At 51.0% G+C, this 25080-nt stretch overlaps 13 protein-coding genes across 13 annotated transcripts; 8 read left to right on the forward strand and 5 right to left on the reverse strand.

Moving 5' to 3' along the window:
* Nucleotides 1–234: 234 nt before the first annotated feature.
* ASPZODRAFT_1304749 (hypothetical protein) lies at nucleotides 235–1438 on the forward strand. Its single transcript, XM_022722513.1, has 3 exons — nucleotides 235–496; nucleotides 882–1087; nucleotides 1148–1438. The coding sequence occupies exons 1-3, from the start codon at nucleotides 353–355 to the stop codon at nucleotides 1272–1274; spliced, it is 477 nt and encodes a 158-aa protein (XP_022577065.1). The 5' UTR covers nucleotides 235–352; the 3' UTR covers nucleotides 1275–1438.
* Nucleotides 1439–1857: 419 nt separating this feature from the next.
* Nucleotides 1858–3698, reverse strand: ASPZODRAFT_76473 (hypothetical protein; the record flags this gene model as incomplete). The annotated part of the gene is made up of 4 exons (XM_022730091.1): nucleotides 1858–2018; nucleotides 2103–2609; nucleotides 2692–3073; nucleotides 3144–3698. The coding sequence occupies 4 exons, from the start codon at nucleotides 3696–3698 to the stop codon at nucleotides 1858–1860; spliced, it is 1605 nt and encodes a 534-aa protein (XP_022577066.1).
* Nucleotides 3699–5042: 1344 nt separating this feature from the next.
* ASPZODRAFT_20327 (hypothetical protein) lies at nucleotides 5043–6163 on the forward strand (the record flags this gene model as incomplete). Its single annotated transcript, XM_022727572.1, has 5 exons — nucleotides 5043–5143; nucleotides 5195–5295; nucleotides 5350–5688; nucleotides 5751–5860; nucleotides 5945–6163. 5 exons carry the CDS (start codon nucleotides 5043–5045, stop codon nucleotides 6161–6163), a joined length of 870 nt encoding a protein of 289 aa, XP_022577067.1.
* A 37-nt stretch (nucleotides 6164–6200) lies between these two features.
* Nucleotides 6201–8461, reverse strand: ASPZODRAFT_137186 (hypothetical protein). Its single transcript, XM_022724235.1, has 2 exons — nucleotides 7766–8461; nucleotides 6201–7659 (listed from the first exon to the last, which is right to left on the reverse strand). The coding sequence occupies exons 1-2, from the start codon at nucleotides 8214–8216 to the stop codon at nucleotides 6257–6259; spliced, it is 1854 nt and encodes a 617-aa protein (XP_022577068.1). The 5' UTR covers nucleotides 8217–8461; the 3' UTR covers nucleotides 6201–6256.
* Nucleotides 8462–8720: 259 nt separating this feature from the next.
* On the forward strand, nucleotides 8721–10836 carry ASPZODRAFT_76492 (hypothetical protein; the record flags this gene model as incomplete). Its single annotated transcript, XM_022730093.1, has 11 exons — nucleotides 8721–8797; nucleotides 8859–8899; nucleotides 8969–8998; nucleotides 9070–9176; nucleotides 9239–9318; nucleotides 9372–9689; nucleotides 9751–9916; nucleotides 9977–10173; nucleotides 10232–10334; nucleotides 10382–10434; nucleotides 10494–10836. 11 exons carry the CDS (start codon nucleotides 8721–8723, stop codon nucleotides 10834–10836), a joined length of 1515 nt encoding a protein of 504 aa, XP_022577069.1.
* A 69-nt stretch (nucleotides 10837–10905) lies between these two features.
* ASPZODRAFT_76540 (hypothetical protein) lies at nucleotides 10906–12102 on the reverse strand (the record flags this gene model as incomplete). Its single annotated transcript, XM_022730097.1, has 1 exon — nucleotides 10906–12102. One exon carries the CDS (start codon nucleotides 12100–12102, stop codon nucleotides 10906–10908), a length of 1197 nt encoding a protein of 398 aa, XP_022577070.1.
* Nucleotides 12103–12490: 388 nt separating this feature from the next.
* On the reverse strand, nucleotides 12491–13591 carry ASPZODRAFT_137188 (hypothetical protein). The gene has a single exon (XM_022724236.1). The coding sequence runs from the start codon at nucleotides 13567–13569 to the stop codon at nucleotides 12670–12672; it is 900 nt and encodes a 299-aa protein (XP_022577071.1). The 5' UTR covers nucleotides 13570–13591; the 3' UTR covers nucleotides 12491–12669.
* A 195-nt stretch (nucleotides 13592–13786) lies between these two features.
* ASPZODRAFT_20332 (hypothetical protein) lies at nucleotides 13787–15526 on the forward strand (the record flags this gene model as incomplete). Its single annotated transcript, XM_022727573.1, has 3 exons — nucleotides 13787–14485; nucleotides 14537–15452; nucleotides 15513–15526. 3 exons carry the CDS (start codon nucleotides 13787–13789, stop codon nucleotides 15524–15526), a joined length of 1629 nt encoding a protein of 542 aa, XP_022577072.1.
* Nucleotides 15491–16761, forward strand: ASPZODRAFT_1305186 (hypothetical protein). The gene is made up of 4 exons (XM_022722525.1): nucleotides 15491–16129; nucleotides 16193–16319; nucleotides 16381–16714; nucleotides 16757–16761. Exons 1-3 carry the CDS (start codon nucleotides 15804–15806, stop codon nucleotides 16552–16554), a joined length of 627 nt encoding a protein of 208 aa, XP_022577073.1. The 5' UTR covers nucleotides 15491–15803; the 3' UTR covers nucleotides 16555–16714; nucleotides 16757–16761.
* A 1131-nt stretch (nucleotides 16762–17892) lies between these two features.
* ASPZODRAFT_20334 (hypothetical protein) lies at nucleotides 17893–19259 on the forward strand (the record flags this gene model as incomplete). Its single annotated transcript, XM_022727574.1, has 7 exons — nucleotides 17893–17970; nucleotides 18019–18107; nucleotides 18161–18167; nucleotides 18224–18268; nucleotides 18337–18491; nucleotides 18557–18613; nucleotides 18671–19259. The coding sequence occupies 7 exons, from the start codon at nucleotides 17893–17895 to the stop codon at nucleotides 19257–19259; spliced, it is 1020 nt and encodes a 339-aa protein (XP_022577074.1).
* Nucleotides 19260–20052: 793 nt separating this feature from the next.
* On the forward strand, nucleotides 20053–21758 carry ASPZODRAFT_104974 (hypothetical protein). Its single transcript, XM_022720874.1, has 2 exons — nucleotides 20053–21311; nucleotides 21364–21758. Exons 1-2 carry the CDS (start codon nucleotides 20234–20236, stop codon nucleotides 21570–21572), a joined length of 1287 nt encoding a protein of 428 aa, XP_022577075.1. The 5' UTR covers nucleotides 20053–20233; the 3' UTR covers nucleotides 21573–21758.
* A 116-nt stretch (nucleotides 21759–21874) lies between these two features.
* Nucleotides 21875–23383, reverse strand: ASPZODRAFT_147205 (hypothetical protein; the record flags this gene model as incomplete). The annotated part of the gene is made up of 3 exons (XM_022725242.1): nucleotides 21875–22711; nucleotides 22793–23223; nucleotides 23281–23383. The coding sequence occupies 3 exons, from the start codon at nucleotides 23381–23383 to the stop codon at nucleotides 21875–21877; spliced, it is 1371 nt and encodes a 456-aa protein (XP_022577076.1).
* Nucleotides 23384–24227: 844 nt separating this feature from the next.
* On the forward strand, nucleotides 24228–24735 carry ASPZODRAFT_137190 (hypothetical protein). Its single transcript, XM_022724238.1, has 2 exons — nucleotides 24228–24462; nucleotides 24514–24735. Exons 1-2 carry the CDS (start codon nucleotides 24305–24307, stop codon nucleotides 24620–24622), a joined length of 267 nt encoding a protein of 88 aa, XP_022577077.1. The 5' UTR covers nucleotides 24228–24304; the 3' UTR covers nucleotides 24623–24735.
* The last annotated feature ends 345 nt before the right edge of the window (nucleotides 24736–25080 follow it).

Below are 25080 nucleotides of genomic sequence, written 5' to 3' on the forward strand. Positions count from 1 at the left end.
TCGTTACCAACTGCCCGTCGGGTCTGATGAAACGACCGATCGTGCCTGCGTCAGAAGCAACAGGACACCAAGGCCTTTCGGTGCTCTGTGCTTCCTAGCTACACGGCAGATGAGCTGATCGCGGAACGAGCCGGAGAAGGGCTCTCCTACAATGTGGACGCAGTTAGACAGTGCTGGGCTGTCTGGGGGCATCTCACCGGTGAGTTTTAAGGGGCAAGGAGGAAGAAGTCGAAGACAGACAGCGATCCTTTGCTAATAAGTATAGCGAGGGGCTATTACTACAAAGAATTTCGGACTCCTCAGGATATATTCGTGGTAAAAAGGGGTATCGTATCGGCAACACTTATAACAGATGAAATTGGACTTCGTTTCACTCCCTGTGGGAAATGGGCTCCGGCTCCGTTCGACGCCTGCGGACTGGCGGTTACACAACAACAGTGAAGATTCATCTCGTCTGTGTCGAATCAGGGTTACCGTGGTCGTCATGAGGAACAACGTACGTACTGCCTACGAGTGTCGTTCCAGATCTATTACCGTGTTTCAGTATCCCGGTCGCCTACCCGGCCCACAACACCTCGATCTAGCAAGCTCTGCGCCGAGCGTTCCTCGTGAACCCTAAGTCAGACTCCAGGCTCATCGGGCGACCTCGGACGGGACGGACCCTCTATATTTGAGAACTAGATGGGTAATAGTATATAGGGAACCTCATCTCGAGTGAAACTATCTACTATAAGCCTTAACGGTGATGCAGGCCGCCTGTTTGAAGGCCTGCGGCCCATTACCCAAGACTGTCTGATCGACTCCTTTGCGCTTGCTGCAGTTGCCCTGTGATAAGAAGATAAGCAACTCCAATATGCGCTGATGCAAGAATTTGCTCGCAGGTTACACAAGGAAAATGCCAAGCGAACGAAACTCGAAGACCTGACGATGTTGCACCGAGGTACTTTCTATTTGGCACCAGGCCTCCCGCCCTCCACGTGACACAATCCCGCAGAGTGATTCAACAAAGAATGCGAGGACAATATCATCATGCTGCTATTGTTCTAGGCTCACCTGACTGGAGGGGGATATGCGATACGCACATGATGCATACAACACAAAATCCTTTTCATTGATGACCGCCAGTCCGAGTGACACAAGCATGTAGTGCTGCCTTTAGCCATCTTCTCCTCATCAGCCTCCTCGCTCTCCAAAAAAATTTGAAATCCTCATCATCATCGCTATCCTATTCCGTCTTCTCAATCATTCCCAATGACTGCGATCCGGTACTTTGAAGATCAGTGGGATGATGTCGTTTTCGACCACAAGTCTTTCTCACTCCGGTCGTATCTAATAACTCTAGTCCTCGTGGCAGTCGGCACGACAGTGGCGGTATTCCTGTTCATTGAGGGGAGCTCACTTACTCTGCCGAAATTCCTATGAGGTGAGATGGGGAAAGGGTAAGACACTCCTCTCTGGCTGTTACAGGACATGTCTTATTCTGTCAATAGGTTGTTTCCTACTATGTTCTGTTTGGACGCATTCGCTGTAATCAGGACTGAGACGGAATGATGTATCCTCTCTATGAACAGCTTCTTCTAGGGCAAATGGCAACAACTTGATCTTCTTTTACAACGGCTGTCAACGAGCTGTTCGAATTCAACCCCTCTATCATGCTGGGAGCTTTAAAGCCGTTATCGTATCCTTGTTCTCCCACTTCATTCCCCCCCCCCGCCAAGCGACACCCTACTTGGCTTACAGCAGTTACTACACAGTGTGCGCTGGATTGGCACCCGCGGCTACGGTGGAGGCATATTCATAGTAGATTCATAATCAAGCAAATTCATTCAAACTTCATACTCTATCGGATATCCCCCCCTAGCGTCTATCAAACGGTGGAATGACCGCTAGGATGGCCGCGCACGAGTACTGGGTGCCGATGGATGCTTCATTGCCGTATGCGATGTACGAAAAGGCCATTTCTTGATGCTTCGGTTCCGTGATCCAGGTGATACCGGGCAGGTGGCAGGAGCGCCAAACTTGATCAGCCACCTGTTTAGTTGATTGTCAGCCCACATCAGCATCCTTGAATGGGCAGCATTGCGCAGCTCTGGGGAGGTGACCACTTGCCTCTTCCGGTTCCATGTCCTGTCCGAAGGTTGTTGTGTCATACTCATGGAGGCCTGTCCCCACCAAGGCACCTTCCAACCGCTGGGTGCTGATTTCTCTTTTTGTGGCAGTGCGGAGTAGATCTTGAATGCCACACACTCGACGGGAGAAAAAAAGAGTCCGCCATCGGCGCTCCACACATTCGTCGCCAGATAGATCGGATGCAGATGAATCGTAAGACAGCAGTTCTCTGTCTCTACCAATATTTCCTTGCAAGCTTTTGCCCTTGAGATCTTGACCTGGATAGGTATAACTCCGGAGTTTGAGCTCGAACGAGGGAATATCCGAATTATATTCGCCTTCTATTTCCAGCACCGGAAGCACACTGACTTCAATCCCCAGGGACTCAAAAATAGAATAAAGAACCACATCAGAGCCTTTCAACCCTCCCGGCAGGTGCTCCTCAGCCATCGACGATGAATGTGGGTAGGCGTGGGAACAATAAATGCCCAAAACGCCGCCTTGATGGATATCCGTCAATAGTCGGGAAAGAAATGAAAAAAAAAAAGGGGGGGGGACAATACGGCCCCCGGGATATCGTACCTTTTTCCATGAATGACGGGTCACCCACAAGAGTCTCTATGGAACTGTAAAGCGGCAGGGTTTTGGGATTGATAATTCCATTGCTGAGTGGGAATGCGCCTCCCACCGGCTCAGTGACGAAAAGATTATATGTAAGTGTAATCCGGTCGCCGCTGGTGATCTGTTTGATCTCGTGCTCGCAGTCGCTGTAGAAGGCAGCCCATTGAATAGTATTAGAGCTGCGCATACTCCAATCGAACACTACGGTCTGGCCATTGTGTTGGACCACCAGGTCGCCTCCCTGGAAGGCAGACGGTAGGCATACCACCAGTGATCCGATCTGATGCTTTGAGCGAGGAGTATCAACGTGTTTTCGAAAGAGGCCAGAGGGTCCGGAGTAAGCCTAGAAAGATAACATTAGCCTCCTATATGGCAAAAGAATGCTTGAAATCTGGCTTGATATGAGTCTTTACATTCAGCTTGTAGAGTTCTGCCGTGAGCTTCCGGAACGGCATCTGGTTGTCGGTTGCTGTACTGATGCTGGGTAGGAGAATCCTCTCGACGTTCTCAATAATCCCAAAGTCTGCCGGATGAAAGCTGGTCGCGAAATGACCGTGATCCATCTTTCCGGCCTTGCGATATTCAGTGTCCAGGATATCTTCCTGTCCCCTTCCAAAGGTAGCAGGATCGCAGTCGGCCACTAGCTGCTGGAGGACCGGTGTGCTAGATTCCTGAGAGACACCATCGAGTGGTAGGACGAGCTTCCGGGCCGTCGAATCGTTGCACGTTGCCCACAGGATGCTGACGGGCGAGGATGGACAAGGTGCAGAGGTAGATGAATGCACTCCAGAAAGAGGAGGCTCCGTCTTCTCTTTATTATCCGATCCAACGAGAATCGTTCCGCCACAAGTAAAGGACGCCGCCTGTCTCTGGCGTTCAATAGAATGCTTCAACCAACGGCAACGATTGACGAAGTCAGGCTGCTCCTGTCCCAGGTCCTCGGACGCCAGTTGAGATTGCTGTTCCATCAGCACGTCCATAAGCTGGTCGCAGAAACTCTGGGGCACTGTCTCTTCCTCATCTTCCGATTCTATACGTTGCAGGCTGTCCCATCTTTCCTGAAGCCTCTTCCTAACGGTCTGGTTCTGGAGGATATTGGTTCCGGCTTCTACCTCTCCGACATATTCCGGGACCAACCGGTCCAAGTCGCTCCGCAGCTTCACCGCAAGGTCCTGTGCCCGGCTGGCGTTTCTGCCCTTCAGCCGGCCCAGATCGGACAGAGGATCTAGTCCTCGCTTCGTGATTTTACTGACATGTTCGAGGTAGTAATCGAGGCAGGCGTCGATTTTGCAGTCCTGTAGCGCCGCGATGAATCAGTTTGACAACATCGAACAGTACTATTAATCCTGAGCTCTAGTCTGAGAATCACCTTGATCAAACTCTGGCGTGTCTGTTCGACCTTCGCCGACTTGCGCTGTGGTAGCTCTGACGAGGCAGGTCGTTTGGGAGGCATGGCTGTATGGACCGAGGATTGGATGACGGATGGTCCTGGGCGGACACATTTCAATTATAAGTAGGAATTTCAAGCAGAGATATCGAATATGTGATGTTTCGTCACCAACTGCTAATATATCACCGAGCTCTCGTTATAGCTTGGACGTAAAGGGCTTAGTACTGAGCTCCGTGGGATGAACTGGGACAGCCGGATGAAGCAGGAGTGAGAAGAATCCTCCACCTGGCAGCGTAAGGGAAAGCTTCCATGGAAGAGAGAGAAGGAGAGACGGTAACGTTGGAGAGGAACACCAACTACGATTCTGCAGCGGTAATGGTCACCTGACCCTCCTCCTCCTCCTCCTCCTCCTCCTTCCCTCGTCACGTCGAGATCGTTTCCTCTGCTGCAACCTGCAACCTGCAACTTTTCTTTCCCAACTCGAATCGGCCTCTTTGACTGATTCGTCCTAATCCTACTTCTTTCTTCTGGGTCCTGAAGCTGGTCTCAGTTTCATCCATCGTGCTTACGGTGGTCGTCGCGTTCAGTGTCCATGGTAGCGGACCTCGATATATCTCTGACGCATGTTGCTGCCTAGACTCGGTGATCCAGGGTGAGTATCCATCAGTCTTGCTTTAGTTTCATGGAATCTAACGTGAGCCTTTCCTATCAAAGCAGTGAAAACTTGAGATGTTTGAATTCCTCTTTACTGTTGGACACTCACTCACAGATTTCTCTCTTGAAGCCTCCCTTTGAGTCAATATCGCGTGGGGCTATTAATATCTTGTGTGCTATTGTACCCCTATACTCTTCCTATCCCCATCACGGTGTTTCTATCACTGTCACACCTTTGCCTCCCTGAGTAATTGCCCCTTTCTCAATCATGCCCCAAAGACCGGGCCGGCTGTTTGCCAAACTCAGGAACTTCTTACGAGACCCCAAGAAAGACCACAAGAAGATAATCGAGTACATCGACCAACTGGAGTTAGAAACCCAGGAGCAATTTAGAAGTCTAGCGGTTAATTCTTTGGGAAGGTGGGATGTTATGAGAATGTTTGATCTCAAAGCGGATTCTAGAGCTGAAACTATTTGGGCGCTCGATGAATCATTTCTCCTTGATATTCCCGATAGCCTGGGTATGTATCAGTCCAATTCCTATCCGTCGTTCATCGCCCTAAGTGGTTAAAAAGCGAGAGAGTTACATCAGGTGGCAGATGTCCTGGGGCGCGACCCTGAAAATGAAGCGGCCTCGAGACTACGCCTGAATGCGATCCTCATCGACTGCGTGAATGAAGAACAACTCTACGCCCAGAGCCATGCTCAACATGACCGGAAGTCAGTCTCCCTTTCGTTGGAAACGTCCCTCGCCCTTGAAGTCAGGCACAAGGGGGAGAAACGGTCGCTCAACGGTCAGGCTGACTTTACAGTCTGGTATGATGATTCAGGAATGTCAACTCATCTGGTCGTGATTGAGGCCAAGAAGGCTGGGACATCCAGTGATGGTGTGACACAATGTCTGGGTTACATGGGTAAGAATATAATCGCCGTGGCTGCAAATTGAACATTTACTGATAGTATCACACTGATATAGCCATGGTCCACCAGATCAGAAAGGATTTTGAAAAGAAGAACGCGGTCGTCTTCGGCTGCTCGTCTGACGGCTACGAGTTCACCGTCCTAAGGATTGACAACGAGTCAAGGGTAAGATACATTCACCTTTCAATAATGACAGGCTATTGCGATCCATCTTGTCGCCACTTTTACTGATACGGCGTTATGCTTTAGGTATCCAAATCGTCTTACGAATGGGAGCCACTAGGTTCCGAGCTGGACCGGAAAAGAATCTACACGCATTTGAGATACATCATTCGTCACGCAACCAGGTCATCTTCTCGACGCTCACCGAAAAAGAGTGTTCGGCAGGTCAGGGATCATTCGTCAATGGGCCGGCCATACCATCTGTGTTTCGGGAGCTCGACCGACGACGACGCCATGGAGATTTGAGATAGCCATCACCATTTCACCTGTTCAGTGAGACAAGTGCCAATCTAACAAGGTTCCATTGAAATTAAATGTCACATCATCCTTCTACCGCCCTTAGGCTGGAACCACGCCTTTCAAATGCTCGGGGATCCGGTCCTTGCGGCCGATGAACTTGATCCAACCATATGGGTCATCAAACTGATCGCGAATCTTCACACCGAGATCGCCCTGCACCACTGTCTCGTACTCTCCTGCCAGCCCAATGACGCCAACTTCCTTCTTGTAATCGTCCCATAGCCCCAACATTTCCTGGAAAACCTCTGGTTCCTGCTCTTTCAGATCCGTGGTCTCGCCTGGATCCGCCTTGATATCGAATAACTCCCAGCGCTGGGGTCCTCGGGGTGCAGGCACAAAGGTGATCTTCCATCGACCCTTGCGCACAGCTCCTGAACCCGATATTTCGAATCCTGTCACATAGTCATCATCGTGAATCTGACACGAAGGATTGCTGACTGAGTCACTAGTAGAGGGGCTGAACGTTATAACATCAGAGAGAAATTTCTTCCAGCTCTTGCCGCGTAAAGAGGCAACAGTGCGACCCTTGTAGGTGGTTCCTGGGTGTTGCAGCCGGGCAAACTCGAGGATCGTCGGAACGATATCCATCACCGTGCAGAATGCCTCACTGACAGTACTTTCCTGAGGATAACGATCACGTATGTTCCCATCAGCACTGGCCTTTGTCGGCGGTCGTACCACCAGGGGTACTCGACAACCGCCCTCGGTTGAAAACATCTTATATAGCCTTGACGGGGCAGTGGCCGCCTGCGCCCACCGTGAGCCGTACCAGACAAAGGAGTCCTTGCGCCCGATGTTCTCCAGCGAATTATCGTAATATTTTTCAATGTGCGCCAGCACGTCAGGGCCGACAATCGGCAGCGCCTCGTACGACGCCCCTTCGGCCCCGTTGTCCGACATGAAGAGAACAAACGTGTTGTCGTACTCACCGGTATCCTTCAGATACTGGATCACCCGCCCGATATTCCAATCCATCCGATCAACCATGCCCGCGTAGACCTCCATTGCCCGAGCAGAGAGATCTCGCGTCTGTTGGTCCATCTCGTCCCACGCCTCCGGCTCGCCCGTGCTGGTGACAACAGGGTGCGGCTTCACATCTACCGCCACGAGCCCCAACTGCTTGAGTCGTTCGAGCCGCCGCCGGCGCAAAGCGTCCGGCCCTTCATGATAGAGTCCTCGGTACTTATCAGCGCTTTCCTTTGGGGCCTGGAGCGGCCAGTGTGGTGCCGAAAATGGTAGGTAGGCGAAGAACGGCTTCTCCTTTTCCTCGGCGGAGCGTTGGGACAGGTACTCAATCAGCTTTGAGCCATAGGCGTCCGACGAGTAGAAGTTATCTGGTAGCTGAGAGATGAAATCGGTGTCCTCGACGTGCAAGGCGCGCGTGGCGGTCTCGAAAAACTTGTTCGGCTCCGTGGCTGGGTCATCATACTGAGGCTCGTAGCCTGTTCATCCCGTACAATCCTCCCGCGCCCATCAATTAATCACTATTTCAAGACAGACGGCATCTTTATGGAGGGATGGATACTGAGGAAGAGGAGGCAGACTCACCATAATGGTTTGCACATCCCGGCAAAAGGGCGAACGAGCGGATGAAGCCTCGCGCCCGAGGGTGATGCTCTCTTCGCAGTCCCAAATGCCATTTGCCCGCCATCATGGTATGATAGCCTCCGTCTTTCAACAGTTCAGGCAATGCGACCACCCGGTCATTCAGATACCCCTCATGGCCCGGTTGGCCCTGATGCGCCGCCGAACTGCGCGTGAACTCGGCCAGCTCCCCGAGGCCTGCGATGTGGTGATCGGTGCCAGTCATCAGCATCGATCGCGTGGGCGAACAGGCAGCTGCGACATGGAATGCTGTGAAGCGAACCGCACCAGACTCGGCCGCCAACGCGTCGATGTTGGGTGTTTGGATCTCGGATCCAAAGCAGCCACAGTCGCTGAATCCAAGATCATCGGCGACGATGACCAGGAAGTTGGGACGTGCGTCGTGGGAAGACATGCTGCAGGTAGGAAAACAACGATGAGTACATTTGTTGAAGGTTTACAAAAAGCCCTTGACAAGAATAAGAGCGATAGTCTGTCTTCCTGCATCCCTGGGGATGACGGTACGACCAGGAAAAGAGGGATCTTCTTCCCCTCAATCCCTGCTTCCCCTCTTCTTCACTTCCCCCGCCTCGGTTTCCACCCATTCGCACAAGCACGTGGAGGGAAAAAGGGAGATACAGGCATAAAGAAATGTAATGCTACACCATTTCTTCCATGACCGCTCAAGAATAAGAGGCGCGAAGGAAGAATCCTGATGGTGCGTGGATCCATATTGATTGCGTGATGGCGGCTCGCTCTGCCATGGCACTGGGTATCTTTTATCTCTCTAAATATCCTGTCATCGTCCCGTTCACCATAAGGTGCCGCCGTTGACTATATACAGCAGCTCTCTTTCCCTTTTTCGAAGACTCCGAACGTGGAAAAAAAAAACAAGAAGAGAGTCTCACAGACGAGCGAGATGGCGCAAGACAAACCGGCGATGTCGACGCGCGAGCGCTTCCAACACTTTACGCCCATGGTGGCATTCATTACTTTGTTTGTTGATTCAACTATCACTCTCTCAGGGGGGAAGCTATCTGCTAATCTCAATGACCAGTTATATGTCCATCTGCGCGTTCAACTTTGGCTACGATGTTGGTAAGAAGGATACGATACATCGCGAAGTTGTTCATGCCAGTAACTAATGCGAGGGCCACGCTTGGCTAGGCAATTTCTCCGGGGTCCAAGGAATGAGCAGTATGGTCTCTCTGTTGATCTTCGTCCGTGGAGAGAAAGACTGTGTTGGCTGTGTCTGACGGGGTTCTCAGGCTTTGCGCGGCAGTTTGGCAAGTATGATGCCAAAACAGATACCTGGGCGATACCTGGTTATCTTTCCTCTATCATGACATCCATGCCATTTTTTGGGAAAGCAATTGTACGTCAGCCATCTATCTGCCTGTCTTCGCCCTTTCCCGTTCTTACACAGACACTGAATAGGGCGCTGCCTGCTGCGGTTGGATCGCAGAACGATATGGCCGCAAGGTCGCTGTAGCTGTTCTCGCCATTACCTCACTAGTGTAAGCTTCTGCTACTAAGGAAGAGAGAGGGAGAACTGACTATCTCTTCATAGCGGCGTTCTGCTCCAAGTCTCCGCGACGACGGCGGGCCAGTTCACGCTGGGCCGAGTGATTAACTTCGGCATGACCGGCTTCACCATCGTGGTTGTGCCCATCTACCAGGCCGAATGCGCCCCCAAGGCTATTCGGGGCCTCTGCAACTCCACACTCCAGATGATGATCATGTGCGGGCAGACAATTGCCTCTCTGGTGGTCTATGGCACGGAGAAGCTCTCAGGAAACAAGGCCTGGCAGATTCCTACCGGTCTGCAGTTCCTGGTTCCGCTCATCCTGTTGGCGCTGCTTCCCTTGATCCCAGAGTCTCCTCGCTGGTACGCAAGTTCATAGAAAAACAGAGAGAGAAGTGACACTGACCATTCTGTTTCCGGGCAGGCTACTTGCTCGTCATCGCATCGACGAAGCGACCATTTCGCTACGTCGGCTCCGAGGCGAGGCGGTCAGTAACGATAGAATTGAAGACGAGATCCAGGAGCTTCAGTTGGCCAATACCAACGATGGCAAGGGCAGTTGGCAAGAGGTCTTCAGCAAGAAGAATAAAGTGCGATTTTTTTTTTCTCTTTCTCCTTCTTCCCATGGCTTGTCACTAAGTCATGTATAGCGTCGCACCACGGTAGCCATTCTGGCGATGTTCGGACAGCAGATCACCGGCCAGGCATTTATCAGCCAGTATAGTGTGGTCTTCTACGAGGGACAGGGATTCGGCAGCAAGTCCTTCCTCTTCAACATCATCAATAATGTGTGTGGTGTGGCAGGGACTATCATTGCCTTTATGGTTGTGGATGGAATGGGTCGTCGGTGCGCGCGATCTTCCCGCACAGGACTATTATGAATGGATTCCTGACATTCCACATAGGCCTCTCCTGTTGGTTGGTGGCGCCCTGATGGGCACGTTTCTCCTCATTGTCGGAGGCATCTCGACGAATCCACATCCTCCCCAGGCAGCGCGGAATACGATGGTGGGTATTTGTTCAGACAAAGTGACACACCTTGACTAACTGATTAGGTCGCCTCTCTCGCCCTTTACACTTGTATGTTCTGTGTCTCGTGGGCGCCGGTGTATGTGCAGTCTCTTTTTCGAAAGCTTTGTCGCTTTTCTCTGCTCATATCAACTACAGGTCCTATGTCGTGCTCAGCGAAAGCGCCGCGTCGCGGGTAAAGGAAAAGACGAACCTGCTGGCATGCATCATCTCGGTGCTGACGACGTTTGTCACCACCTTTACGATGCCGTACCTGATTGACGCGGGCTACGGGAACCTCGGCGGCAAGGTTGGCTTCGTGTACGGGTCGATCTGTTGGGCGTACGTGGTAGTGACATGGTTTGGCATCCCAGAGCTTAAAGGCCGCACGCTGGAAGAGGTGGACTACATGTTCGATTCGGGGGCTCGCCTGTGGCAGTTCTCCTCCATCCGCGTACCAACGCGAGAGGAGGAGAGTGTTGAAAGTGTGGTTGGGAAGTAGCTTACTAGCACTATCTTTTCAAGTTGTTGCTCTATCTATGTCTATGGGACGTGGCTATGTGGTAAGTCTCTATATACGGCTAGTTTTTACTCTTCTCTTCTTGATCATGTCGGCCACTGTATATCCTGTCCCCAACGACATGGAGATACCCCACGGCCCATGGCCACTGGCGACATAGAGCCTTCCATCTTGGCTTCTAACGCCCTCAACGGCTGTGACGATGGGCTTGCCCGACGAGGAGATCGGTCGGAAACAGAGACTCTCGCGGACGACCTCTGCAGTGCCGGCCAAGATCCGTAGCGCCGTCTCCCGGATTTCGCGAGACTGCTTCTCGTCGCGGTGAGAGGCGACATGGTCCGCCGACTCGGGCAGGGGCATGGTTGCACTGTTCTTTCCGCCGACGAATATCTCGGCGCCATTCTTGTCGCCATCGACGCGGCTGAACAGCTCTGGGGCAAAGGACCAGTGCTCGCCCGGCGAGCAGAAGACGGCATGGACCCCCTCGGTTGGGGCCGTGTAGACGGGCGAATGCAAGACGACGCTGTGGCCTGCCAGACTGGTGATATCGGGCGACAGAGCGCGATGCAATAAGGTCTGGAACACACGGGGTGTCCAAGCCCCCGCGGCAATGACAATGTCTGCACAAGGGATGATCACGGTGTTGCCTTGACCGTCTACGCACTCGAGAGCAGAGAACCGATCACCAGCACCACCGTCATTTTTCGAGACCAGCCGCGTGGGCTTTGTGCTGAGGTGGATTTTCACGCCGTTCCGTTCACACTGCTGGATCAACCACTCGCACAGCGCGCGCGGGTCGACCTGTGCGCAATCGCCGTCCTCAGAGATAGACTCGAGGTTCATTCCCGAGGGGAGATCCATCCAGGAGATGGAGGGCGGAGCCCGATTGCTCTGGAGGGTCTGTTTCGAGGCATTGGCCCTACTGGACCCTTGCCGCAGCCAGTCCTCGCCTCTGACGGTCGTGCCGTTTTGATTCACCAGGCTGAACGACCGACTGGCACGGTACCCCCATTTGGTGGCGCCGTCGTGCGCCTCGGCCAGCTCGCGGTGCAGACGGAAGGACAGCTCGGCGAGGGGGAGCACGTCCGGGGCGAACCAGTCTCGGGCGAGGAAGCCGCCTGAGAACCCCGAGGCGGAGAGGAGCAGTTGCGACGCGGAGTCGATGATGATCACCTTCTGGCCGGACTGGGAGGCGTAGTAGGCTGTCGAGAGGCCGATGATGCCTCCGCCGATGATGACGAGGGACATTGTATGTTTGAAGGCAGTCGATGAAGTGGAAGAAGAGAAGAGAGAAAGAAATAGATGAGAGAAGAGAGAAGAAGAGAGGAGAGAAGAAGAGAGGAGAGAAGAAGAGAGGAGGAGAGAAGAGGAGATGAGGGGCTGCGGAGGATCAACAGTTGCCCGCGGAATAGATAAGATAAGATGACAACGTCTGCCTGAGGCAGAGATAGTGCCTCAGACTTGACAGTGTACACACTACATCAACATTAGGGAGAGTGGTCAAGGAAATATATGGAAATATCCATAATAACACTTATCTAGTGACTACACAGCTATCTTGGTAGCTATATATTTATATTCCTCCACCATTAGAGTTCGCATTAGTGTTAGTATATCAATATATTTATATAAGAGTGACTGAATGGAGACTTGACAAAAGCATCTCTACTTCTACCTATAATTATACTATCTAGAATAGGCACAGAGCGTGGGTGTAAAGCTAGAAAGACAAAGAGAGGCATTGAGGTCTCTTATGAAGATAAGTCTCACAAGGTATGAACCAGCTCGTCATATAGAAGATCTCTAAGCAAGGAATCAACCGACTAAAGGACGAAGAAGCTCCAGCAGATATTCCTCCCCTTTAGTTTTGACCCCCAACAGCTCATTGTCATTCTCGATGAACTCGACTCCATACTCCGGATCCACGATGGACTTGAGCATGATCGGGATGACCGTTGGCAGATCGTGGATTCCCTGAGCCAAGCGTTCCTTTGCCGCCTGGACGACCACATCCAAGTCCACATCCACAGGCGCCCAGGGCTTGTCCGGGGCGATCTGTTTGGCCAGGGAGAGGAGCTGGTTCTGGGAAAAGACGGTCTCCGACACGTACACGGCTCTGTTGCGCGTCTCCTCTGGATGAGACAAGACCCCGACGACGGCGTCTCCGACGGTTGGCATGCTGGTGGTGCTGAACCGCGTGTTGCCCCCGTTGAAGATGGTGGGCGTATACTGGGAAAAGTCCATGAGGACCTTGTTCCGGATGGCAAAGTCGGTAAACCCCCCGACGTACACGAACGAGTAAGTGAGGTCGGTGGTCTTGGATGTTTCAACCAGATAGTCCTCAATAATCACCTTGCGTGCAAAGACCGGCAGCTTGCGGGAGTTGGGATTGGCCATGTTGGAGCCAAAGTTGGAGGGGAGAAAGCGTCTGACCCCAGCCTTGACCGCGGCGTCGATCAGGGCCTTTTGGCTGAGGACTCCAGCGTCCCCGACAAGGGCCACCACGGCATCCTGGCCCTTCAACGCAGCCTGGAGGGACTCTGGATCCTCGTAGTCGGCCTCGACAACGCTGGTTCCTGCCGGGAAGGAGGCAGACGACGACTCGACACGCTTGAGGACTTGGACATTGAACCGGTCGGAGGCCAGGAGCTTCTCCAGGATAAAGGTGCCCAGACGGCCGGATCCGCCGACAACGGTGATGTTCTTGAGAGACATGATGATGGTGGAGGTGATTGTGTAGTGAAGAGTGTACTGGTGATAGCAGGACACAATGTGTGTTTATATAAGCGTCCATCCCACCGGCGAGCGTGAGGCGGATTAAGTAAGCGGGAGCACTTGATTAATAAACTGCCGGTGGGAGTCTTTTTTCTATTCTTTCACTCGATTTCTATTCATGCGATCTTATATCTTATGATACTATTCATCTTCCAGCATGTCTCTTGACAGACATGCTTGTCACTGTGGAAAGAGCTTCGCCCGCAAGGAACATCTCACCAGACATCAAGCCACCCATGAACAACTGGCCTACGGCTGCGAGGTGTGTCAGCGGCGCTTCAGTCGCAAAGAGCTCCTTCGTCGCCATGCAGCGGTACATGAATTGAACTATACACGCGCCGTTGTGTCCTGCAACGCATGCCATGCGAATAAAACCAAATGTTCTGGTGGCCCTCGGTGCTCACTTTGTGCGCGACGAGGCATCAACTGCACCTTTCAACGGGGGACTACCGAATCTGCCTCTTCTTTCCCTGCTAGAGATGAATGGCTTCTGAATCTCTCGATTATCCCGTCTAAGCAGATCTATCCAGGCGATCTGGAGGCCCTCTCCCCTGGAATGGAGGCTATACACCAAGTCCTTGTGGCGGAAAAGCCTTCGTCATTAGAAGAGGCTATCCAAGAGTCGGATGAATGGCGGGAATGGCGGACTCGGTGCATGGAGACCTATTTTCAGTGCTTCCATCTCCGCTGGCCGATTCTAAACGCCCCCTCGTTCGACTTGACCACTGCCTCTTTATCCTTGACAGCCTCGGTGTGTGTTATCGGAACACAGCTTCAAAAGGATTCAAGGTCAACAGAAAGACTCTGGGCCGATCAAGTGCACGACCTTCTTCTAGAGCAGCTGCTCCGTGCTTTGGTAGGCATTCCATACCTCTTGATACGCTGTCAAGTCTATTAATGTCGATAGATTGACCCTGGCCTCATGCCCCAAGGACAGGCCTGGCCAATCGACCTCTTCCAGGCCGTTCTCTTGACTCTGGTCTTCTCACTCTACCGCACCGATGAGAGTGTCCTGTCCAGCGCGATGCTTCTTCGAGCCACATTCATCTCCCGTCTCCGTGAGATCGGGGCGTTCAATGCTGAACAGCTGGTCACTCATCTTCAAACGCATTTCAGCGGCACATACGCGCCGTATACATTAAGCATGCGCGAAAAGTTCCGCCGCTTGCTGGCCTTGACGTATCAGTTTGACGCCTATTTCGCTCTTGCATATGGCCAGCCGCCCATCCTGCACCGCCAGGAGGTCAGAGTACATTTACCGACGACATTTGCGCTGTGGAATGCTCATGGGCTGGATATCTTCGCCCAGCGACTCCCGGAAGAGCCTGCCGGACGGTCTGGATTCCTGATCTCTGAAATGACCCAGGCGCCGAGTTCATTTGCGGCGTCGCAGCTCCTAGTAGAGGATATCATCCTAGGTCTATGCGGTATCGTACAGTCGATCTGGATCTTTCGACACGAGGAACACCACCACACTCTCCAGAAGGCTCTTCTCATTGACACTCTTGAAATCTGGAAGTCTGAGCTGGGTAGGATCAATGATTTGGCCAAGACAGAAACTATCACCAGTGACGTGGCAAAATACCTGTTGCTCGCGTATCGTGGAGAAGACGAGTCTATACCGGCAATCTTAAAACGCATCACTTCTCTAGTACAAGACGGAATGGTTCTCTCCCTCTACTTGGAGATGTACCTGCAGCAGAATGATGAGGGCTTGGACGGCTTTAGAAGTGCCTTGCGGATGCACATGAATGATTCAATGCAGTCCTTTTCTCCTCTTATAAGACACGCACTTGCCATGGCTGAGAGGACTCAAGGAAGCAGTATGTCTCTGATATGATAATGCACTATCCAGATGGCCAGGGTTCTAACAACCTCTGCAGTTACCTCAGACTGAGACATTACCTTTGAGACTCGGTTAAATGCATCTTATACTTAGTAACAATGCTTTGTCATATCCCCCCACTGGTTCTCTGCTGAATATGCAAATGTGTAATAAGACCTAGCCAATCAAGCCCATGGGTATCCTTATGCATTACTCAATGCTGCATGTCTAAGACTCTTTTACTGAGGCGTCTATATTACGCAATGGTTCTTATCTATCTAGGAATGGCCATCGGAGTATACCCAACAACAAGAAGTATTCTATATCCTCAACGTGTGCTTCTTTTATAATGAGCGCAACGAGATACCAGCGCCTGGATGAAGATGTACCCAGTGATGAGCAGGAGAAGGGCAGTTCCCATTGGCGCCTCTCCCAGCTGCTCCTGCTCGTCTACTGCGTACTATCAACGACTGTCTTGTTCTTCCTCATAGCGACGTATCCCCACCCCGCACCATCACAAACATATACACTCCACACCATCCTCGGCGCTGACAAAGACTACATGTCCATCGACCACCGCTTCGACTCGCTGTGGACGGATCTCAACGGATCGGCCGTCTTTGCTCAGCCTGATCCCCGCTTCGACGGAAAAGACACAGCCGCTGCGTTGTCCATGTACGCATGCATCCTTCTTCGTACTGGTTTCGTTTTCGGTTCAATTGATGCAAGTCCGTCCAGGTTTCATCAGCTCCACTGTCTCGCGTCCTTCCGGTCAGCCATCCAGATGGCTCGTGAGGGTGTCGATCCTGGTCTCGATTGGCAGGATAACTCGCACTGGCCGCATTGCCTGGACTACATGCGAAAGGTTGGTCGATGGACCCTGCCTGCCATCAATTTGACTTGCCACTGAATATCAATAATGTCAGACTGTTCTCTGCTGGGCTGACGGCACCCTCGAGCGGCAGCACATGTTGGCCAATGGAAGTCTTGTTACATTCATCGACGGGGCACATGATTTGCGAAAGTGCGGAGATAGCCACAGACTAATTAATATGATGACACAGGCTGGGAGGATCGTCTATACCGAGGGGCTTCCATAGGAGTGGCAAAATCGGATCAATGTTACATCAGGATCAGTTACATCAGGATCAGTGGGTAGCTTAGAATACAATCAGATATAAATACCCTCTGTAGGTTGTAGACAAGAACCAGAGTTAACAGGAATCATTCAAGTCGATTATCAAATAAAATATACTCAAGGTACGTTATTGAAAAAACTACATTTCATATACTAACTTCCAGATGCGATTCACATACCTCCTCGCGATTCTGACACTCGCTCTGGGAGCCACGGCTGTCGCAGTTCCACGCCCCGACATCCAGCTGGAGGGCGATACATCCAGTGTGCAGTTGGAAGGCGGCAAGGCCAAGAGAGACCAAGCCATGGCGGATGTTGCTTTGAGAGAAGTGAATGGTGTACAGCTGGAAGGTGGCAAAACCAAGTAGATATTCTAGATATATAGTCAGCCTGTTACTCGGGTCTCATCGTGGGGTTTTACCATATCAAAGGCAACCCCATCATAAGCCAACTATTCATGAATCGAAGCTGCAGACCCAGCAATATGATCAAGGCACATACCGCAAAGACCCCCTCTATGATAGACTATTTAAGCTCCACTGGCGGCCTGCTAGCAGCAGTGAACTGATCCAGATCTTCTGATATATCGGTAGACTAGACATGAGCAGCAACTATTTCCATCTGCTCACCAATGTCTATGAGCTGGAATCGGCTTTGGACAAGTCCCCCGTGGCGCCCGGGAGTGGCAACCACGCGGTGCGGGCCGCCGTCCCGCCCGCAGGAGGACCCAGCGAGGAGCGCACTTATGAGCGGATTAGACTGGGCGTGTACGTCAAGGTCTGGAAGTAAACTTTGCATGCAGTGCATTGAGAGTAATTCAGCATAGCTGTCAGTTATAATTTCCCTATCCACATCACTGCCTGTAGGATAGTAGAATAATAAGATATGACTATCCATATCAATAAATATAACCACCTCGGTAGGTGGTATTTCCAATTAAATCATGCTTGCAGCCTTGTTTTTATCAAAAAGATATTCGGTAGATGCCGTATATGCCTCAGCCTAGTCAAAGTTCTCGAATATATTTACGTTGCAATTGCATGTTCAATTTCTATGCTCATCCCTATTGACTATATTAAAACGCTAAGAATCAAGAACAGGATTATAATAAATATTGAAAGAGGCCTCTGCTGATTTCCTAGCTCTTCCCATGGCGACAGTCTATAACTATTGGGGTCTACGCTCATCATCGGTCGGAGGGACTAATGCAACTGGCGACTGCCCAAAGGATCTACATAAAACCCGGCGTGTCTCTCTCGTCCCTCTTTGTCTCCTTCAACTATTTCTCTCCGCAGCAAAAATGGCTTCCATCCCTTCCAACGCTGCTACGGTCAATGTCGCCGAGGAATCCTCCCTTGTCGTGGATGATGCTGCCAACGTCAGGCCCCTCCACCTGCTTCTTTGTCTCTGCCTCTAACGGATCCAGGACGATCCCCGCAATGATAGCGACAACGCCTCGCTCGACGCCTCTGGGTCGGAATTCACATCTCTGCGGTCCAGCATCCTCGACTATCAGTGCGTGAACCTGTCTACTCTGTATTTATTCATTCATACTGACCATGATGCAGATATGAAGTGCGATACCTGTTTTTTTCCCTGAGATCTCATTGTCTTTCTAACCGCGCATTTAGAATGGTCGCCGCTATCAAAACTACCGTAAAGGAGAATACTTGTTTGTAAGCTGACCGGGTGATGCTATAGAGATATATCAAGACCTCTGCTTGCTGACTGTTTGTCTGGCTAGCCCAACGATGATGAGGAGCAGGATCGGATGGACTTTCTCCACCATGTGTATGGTATGATCCTGGGTGGAGAACTGCATCTTGCGCCTATCAAGAATCCCCAGCGCGTGCTCGACATTGGCACCGGCACCGGCATCTGGGCCATGGACTTTGCAGAGTATTTTTGACCACATTTTGACCACATTTTAACCACGTTTTGATTATACAATTAACGGGTTGCAGTCAATATCCGAGCGCAGAAGTGGTTGGAAACGACCTGAGCCCTATCCAGCCGGGATGGTAAGAGACCATATGATACCCCTGATGGAGAAGGCTAGATTGATTGAAGACCTATAGGCTGCCCCCCAACTGTGTCTTTGAGATCGACGACTTCGAGGCGGAATGGGAATATAACCGACCGTTTGATTATGTTCATGGCCGTGAACTGGCTGGTGCAGTGAAGGATATCAACCGGTTGGCTGAACAGGCCTTTAACAACATCAAGTCCGGCGGCTACTTTGAGCTGCAGGCATTCACAGTCAAGGTCTATTCTGACGACGGGTCTCTTGAAGAGCGGGGCCCGTTCACTGTCCAGATGTGCGAATTGATCGCACAGGCCGGAGAGAAATTCGGCAAGCCAATGCAGAACATGGATACCTGGCCCGCCGCGCTGGAGGCGGCAGGCTTCTTGGATGTCAAGACACAGGTGTTCAAGGTGCCCTTCAGCCCGTGGCCCAAGGACGAGAAGCAGAAGAACATCGGGCGCTACTGCCAGTCTGTACATAGCCAGGGCTTGAGCTCCTACCTGCCCGGCATCCTCAGTACCACTCTTGGCTGGACGGAATTGGAGACCACAGTGATGGTGGCCAAGGTGAAGAATGAGCTTAAGGATCTGAGTGTGCACCAGTATAACAAGCTGTATGTGATTTATGGCAGGAAGCCATAGCCACTTTTCCAATTCATCCATTTCCCATGCCTTATTTTCATCCCTAGTAATTTGAAAGAACTCGAGTATGTAGTATGTAGTACACAGAGTAGAGGCGATTCTGGAACCTATTGTAGCAGGGGTAGACCCTGTATTGCAGATTGCATCTCTCTGCATGAGAGTAAGACATACCTACTAGTTGACGCCATGTGCTGCAGCTGCAGCTGCAGCTAATGGATATTGATAAGATACAACTGCAGTATCATGATATTGTCGAATAAACATATACTATATCTTAGATACTTGAAGCAAACTAACCCTAAGCCTATAATGAGTTCCAGGTATGCATGTCCAGTGTGCATATGCCTATAAATGTCTAGTAAGTCGTTCATAATCAATTTCTAATATCAGCAACTACAATGATTTTATCTTACTATAGATAGGACAGGTCCACGCCTGGCCCTCTTGGAGACCCGAGTTAAACTCTGCTGTAGGTATATAGATAGCAAGTTGAGATGCAATGGTCTATAATTAGGATTTAACTTTACGAACCACATACTGCATTCGGCTAGTGAAGTCTACCTGCTCTAAATATTGATCCATGTGGTAAGATCAAGAACATCCAAATTGATCCATCTGGTAAGACTCAAAAACGGCCAAGCATGAAGAAATAACATGTGAAAGTAAGAAAATAGACCCGGCTGTGTTGAAGGAGTTGACAAAATCCAGGGGGCCACTAGACCAGACATTAATTAGGGCCCTATATGGTCATATATTCCTGTGTTGAAGGATGGAGGATACGAGTCGGCCCCCACACGTAGAGGCCTCTTCAGCCCTGCTAGAGGCAATAGCCTAATCCAGTCCCTGCTGACACTCTAATTAGTTTTAAGCTTGATGGAAGCGAGCTGAAAGTGAATTATCCCCAGGGTATAAATAAAAAGTACCACCCTTCAATCCACCATCATACTCTCCACATACTCCACTATACATCCTTCATGACTCCCATTGTGGTTATTGCGTGTCCCACCCACCCCGGGCATACCAACCCCCTCCTCCCCCATGCCGCCTACTTGACGAAACAAGGCTTCGAGGTGCATTTTATCGGCGGCGAGGCCTTTGCCCCGGGGATTGAGCAGACGGGAGCCAGCTTCCACCCGACCGAAGACTTCCCTCTACCGCTGGAGCTGTTCGATCTGCCGCCCACCCCGGAACGATTCATGAGCGAGCTCAAGCAGGTGTTTGTCGACACCACCCCGGCCCGCATGGACGCATTAAAGCGCCTCCTCGAGTCTCTCCGCACCGCCCATCCCGACCGCGACGTGGTTATCCTCCAGGAGCTCATGTACATGGGCGTGTGGCCGTACCTGCAGGGCGCCCCCTTACCGGCGGGATACACCACCTTCCCGCCCGTCATCACCATCAGCACCGTGCCTATGGTGATCTCGAGCATCGACACCGCCCCCTTCGGGCCCGGGCTGCCCCCCGACGCCAGCCCCGAGGGGCGCGCCCGCCATGCCGCCATGTACGCCGCGGGCAAGCCGCTCATGGACGATTTCCTGCAGTACACCAACTCCACGTACGCGACGCTGGGCGCCACCGAGCCCGTCACCCGGGCCATCTTCGACCACTGGAGTCTGGGAACAGGTCGGTTCCTGCAGCCCTGTAGCCCGAGCCTGGAGTACCCGCGCAGCGATCTCTCGCCTGCCGTGACCTTTATCGGGGCGCTGCCACGGAAAGACCTCTCGTCAGAGCTGCCGGAGGGGCTCATCCCGGAGGGCAACACCAGGAAGATTGTGTTTGTCACCCAGGGCACCATCTCGCTCGATTACACGGCCCTGCTGGTCCCCACGATCGAAGCCCTGGCGGACCGCGAGGATCTCCTGGTGATTGGCGTGTTGGGGGTCAAGGGGGCATCGCTTGATATAAAGCTCCCGGCTAACGCCAGGGTCCTTGATTATCTCGCCTACGACGCCATTCTGCCTTGCACGGACGTCTTTGTGTCGAATGGGGGGTACGGCGGCTTTCTGCACGGGGTGATGCATGCTGTGCCGATGGTACTTGCAGGGGAAGGACGTACGTATCTTGATTCACCGTATAGGCTTTTGAATGATGCTAACGATACCAGAGGATAAAGCCGAGGTGGCGACGCGAGGCGAATGGGCAGGGATTGCAGTCGACTTGAAGACCAACAGGCCGAGCGTCGAGCAGATCAAGCAGAGCGTCGACGGCGTGTTGAAGGATAGCCAGATGAAGACGAGATGTCTCGCTATCAAGAAGGAGAATCAGGATCTGGACTGTTTCAAGCAGGTTGAGAAAGCCATCATGCAGGCATAGTGACTATACTGATATTCTATAATATCACCTTATGGTTGTATATATCAGTGTTTCCTTCTATATGATAAATCTTCACAAGCTGTATATCAGCTTAGAAGGATGACATTATAGGCTTCATATATTTAATCTATAAGCATGAATGTTCATTAATAAATAGTTCTAATCATCCAGCGGAATATCTACTATAATCCACTATATAATAGGATATTCTAATTAATAGACATTGACTGTTTATGAAATAGTAGTATTACTTCCATTAGACGTCCAGTATATCATCCTGTGTGCATGAACTACGGAGATACCTATTTAAAAGTCTTTTCACTCTTGCCAAAAACACCAGCCTTGAGCGGATTGACGCTCACTTCCTCCACCAGACTGTCCTCGGTCATCTCCGCCGTCCTGATGTCCGGCCCGTTGGTGAGTTTGATCCTCATCGCCATCCGGGGTTCCAGCGTGATCGTCCAGTCCACCGCAAAGGGAGGCGCTGTGAGCCGAACATAGGCCAGATAGTGCGAGTCAAACCACGCCTTGTCCGGCTTATAGTCGTATTTCTTGTCGTTGCCTGGTCGGGGGCAAGCGATCTTGACGTGTGTGTCGGACTCCTGGCTAAAGGTCGTATGTTCCTTGGAGGTAGGATAGGCCGAGGCGCTGAGCTTCATGCCCGGAGGACCATCAATGCGGAGGTCGTATTTGCGGTCCCAGAAATAGTCCGACTTGACTTCAAGATAGCCCTGCACGATCCGGAAGGAGTTCATGTAGGACAGGCCGGCGTTCAGCTTGTCTGCCAGCTTCTCGCGCTCCTCGCTGTCTTCGATATCCTTACACTCGGCCACGATATCGCCGAGACTCATGACGCCCAGGCTGATGGGGCTGTGCGCCGTGCTGTCGCTGATCGATTTCTCCCATTCATCGAACTTGGCGGCGTCGTTGGGAGAGCTGCTCAGGTCGGTCTTCTTGCCGGGGTCGCCGCCGATCACCGTCGCCTTGAACTTGCGCACTTTGGTGTATTTCTTGTATCCTTCCGACGTCTTCAGATCTGTCGATGCCTTGGCCGTGGCGATGCCGTTGCATTCACACGAAATGTGCGCCTGCATCTCCTCCTTGGACGCCGTGTCGCACATGTGGTTCTCCACCAGCAGCTGGTATCGCGCTCCAAACGTGCACGACCGGATCACATAGGTTCCCCCTCACTTGAAGAACTTGTGGTACTTGCCATACACCGCCGCACTCGGGTATCCCGAGCTGGGCCAGTCGGGCAGCCCCTGCGCCGCCGTCACAAACCCGTCGGCGAGGTCCAGATCGGCCAGCTCCATGGTCAGCATGAACGACTGGGTCTCGGAGCTGAGCAGACCGTAGTACTTGGACGTGCTCAGCGCCGTCTGGTAGCTGTACTTGGCCGACCCCTCGGCCGACACGCCCGCGTAGCTGGCGCTCATCTCGGCTTGCGCGTCCAGCGACTTGCCCAGCTCGGTGCCCGTTTCGACCGTCAGCGAGTGCGTCTCCGTCGAACCGATGCCTGTGAAGCCGATCCCCGCGGGGATCTTGAAGCCCACCCCGCTGGCCGTGCCGACCTCCTTGGTGTTCTTGACGTCCAGCAGCACGATCTTGCGTCTTCCCGCAATCAGTCTGGTGATGTCGAAGGGGTTGTGGTCTGCCTGCCGTCAGCAAGTGCTGTCTGTCATATTATCTGTTCTATCAGGGGCATTACCATCAGACAGAAGCTTGACGCTTTGGCCGAGCAACTCGGCGCTGTCAAGGTAGGGTGCTGTGGCAGCTGCTGCTGGAGCCGTGGTTGTAGTAGTGCTCGACATGGTGGACTGATATCTGAGTATCAGACATACCTCTGAATGGTTCTTACAGCTGATGAGTCCTGTTGGTGGCTGCGTCCTGAATGCGGCTTGTTACACAAACCGACGGGGTCAACGTCATAGCTCTAGAGTCATGATTCATCGTGCATATAGGTGGTCTAGAACTCTTATATCATGAAGAAAAGTAAGAATATTCCTTAATATAACATAAAAATATATCCTTCGCCAAGGGCCTCAACAGCCTAATAACTTTAATCCCCTAATATAACTAACAGGCGCTGGCTGCTGGCACTGTTAGTTAAATATATCCTATCTGCTGAGTGGTATTAGGCCTGTATAGCTCCTTCACTAATTGTTGCTCTTGATGTGCCTTACAAACTAAACATCCGGTCCTTGTAAGCACCCTGGCTTGAACTATATTTCTAAAACCATGCCAAGTTACCATTATACTTGAGGTCAATGATTGGATGGACATGGGCAGCTCCAAGGTGGGGTTATCTAGTATCAACCCATCCCCTCACACTGTGACGGAGGCCTTATTTGGGCGCCAGTCAGGGTTCGTTTGATGTGGCTGATGAGGTTGAATCGCATGTAGATGAAACAGATATGTCTGTTGGCTCTCCGTATCCTCTAAATATTCAATATAACGCTGAGCCGCTGAGGGTGCGTTCCACATGAGCTTTGCATCAGTTCGCGCCCAAATGCACCTGGCAATATAAATAGCAGCACTACTAAGCGCTACTTTAGGGTTTATTATAGGCTTGCGTAAGTATTTGCCGCCGGCCTCAGGCCCCATAATGTATTATTTAAAGGGCATCGAATACCATTCCTTTCCTACTTGATCGATATACCACGGTGATTTAATTTTCAATATCCCAAGAAAGAAACTCTGAAATTCAAAAATAGCCTTCCTGATACTCCAGAATGCCAATCGACAAGAACAGCATTATCTATTACCCTTCGCAACCCGACGGAGGTCTTCCGGTAGAGAACTTTCGTCGTTCTGTCGAGATACCTGTGATCGAGGATGCTCGAAGATTGCAACATCGAGGAGTACACGAGGCACACATTCGACCACCTCCGTATGATAATCCAGCCATCCCTTTCATTTAATTTTGCTAACGTCAAGAAAGTGGAGGTTGGAACGATGACAGGAAACTCGGAGATCATGTAACAGTGGAGTACAAGGGGAAAGCGAGCGAGCACATCACAACGCATCATGTGTATATATCCAAGAAATAAGTATAAGGATCAGGATTGTCACGGCCTGGTCTGTTGACTATTGCTTGAGTCCTTATCACTGCCTCCCTACATACGTAGTGGCCCAGGCCATTTAGTAACGACGGTTAGTGAAGGTTTTTTGAGGTTTTAAAACAGTTATGATTAGTTTTAAAACTAGTATTAAATTATTATATAGTTATTAATTATTTTTAACTTAATAACTATTATTAATAATAGATAATAATTAAATTATTATTTAAATATAATACTAGCTCTATTTTGAATAAAAGAAAAATTATTACTTTATAATATAATAATTATTTATTAATTATTTATTAATTATTTATTAATTATTTATTAGTTATTAAAAAATAGATATTTATTAGATATTTATTAGATATTTATTAGACTTATCTATTATAATATTATATATAATTATATACTAACTATATAGTTTAGTTAATATATAATAATTAATT

The sequence above is a fragment of the Penicilliopsis zonata genome (genome assembly GCF_001890105.1).
Source record: "Penicilliopsis zonata CBS 506.65 unplaced genomic scaffold ASPZOscaffold_27, whole genome shotgun sequence".
Lineage (NCBI taxonomy): Eukaryota > Fungi > Ascomycota > Eurotiomycetes > Eurotiales > Aspergillaceae > Penicilliopsis > Penicilliopsis zonata.

Excerpts from the sequence above, each read along its gene's own strand:
- ASPZODRAFT_1304749 (XM_022722513.1), top strand. The coding sequence starts at position 353 with ATGAAATTGGACTTCGTTTCACTCCCTGTGGGAAATGGGCTCCGGCTC. Across the intron at positions 497-881 it reads TGGTCGTCATGAGGAACAAC|GTTACACAAGGAAAATGCCA; the intron begins GTACGTACTGCC and ends ATTTGCTCGCAG. Across the intron at positions 1,088-1,147 it reads ATATGCGATACGCACATGAT|TGCTGCCTTTAGCCATCTTC; the intron begins GCATACAACACA and ends ACAAGCATGTAG.
- ASPZODRAFT_137186 (XM_022724235.1), bottom strand. The coding sequence starts at position 8,216 with ATGTCTTCCCACGACGCACGTCCCAACTTCCTGGTCATCGTCGCCGAT. Across the intron at positions 7,660-7,765 it reads GGGATGTGCAAACCATTATG|GCTACGAGCCTCAGTATGAT; the intron begins GTGAGTCTGCCT and ends CGGGATGAACAG.
- ASPZODRAFT_137188 (XM_022724236.1), bottom strand. The coding sequence starts at position 13,569 with ATGTCTCTCAAGAACATCACCGTTGTCGGCGGATCCGGCCGTCTGGGC.
- ASPZODRAFT_1305186 (XM_022722525.1), top strand. The coding sequence starts at position 15,804 with ATGAGCGCAACGAGATACCAGCGCCTGGATGAAGATGTACCCAGTGAT. Across the intron at positions 16,130-16,192 it reads ACAGCCGCTGCGTTGTCCAT|GTTTCATCAGCTCCACTGTC; the intron begins GTACGCATGCAT and ends AAGTCCGTCCAG. Across the intron at positions 16,320-16,380 it reads GCCTGGACTACATGCGAAAG|ACTGTTCTCTGCTGGGCTGA; the intron begins GTTGGTCGATGG and ends CAATAATGTCAG.
- ASPZODRAFT_104974 (XM_022720874.1), top strand. The coding sequence starts at position 20,234 with ATGACTCCCATTGTGGTTATTGCGTGTCCCACCCACCCCGGGCATACC. Across the intron at positions 21,312-21,363 it reads GGTACTTGCAGGGGAAGGAC|AGGATAAAGCCGAGGTGGCG; the intron begins GTACGTATCTTG and ends TAACGATACCAG.
- ASPZODRAFT_137190 (XM_022724238.1), top strand. The coding sequence starts at position 24,305 with ATGCCAATCGACAAGAACAGCATTATCTATTACCCTTCGCAACCCGAC. Across the intron at positions 24,463-24,513 it reads GCACACATTCGACCACCTCC|TGGAGGTTGGAACGATGACA; the intron begins GTATGATAATCC and ends ACGTCAAGAAAG.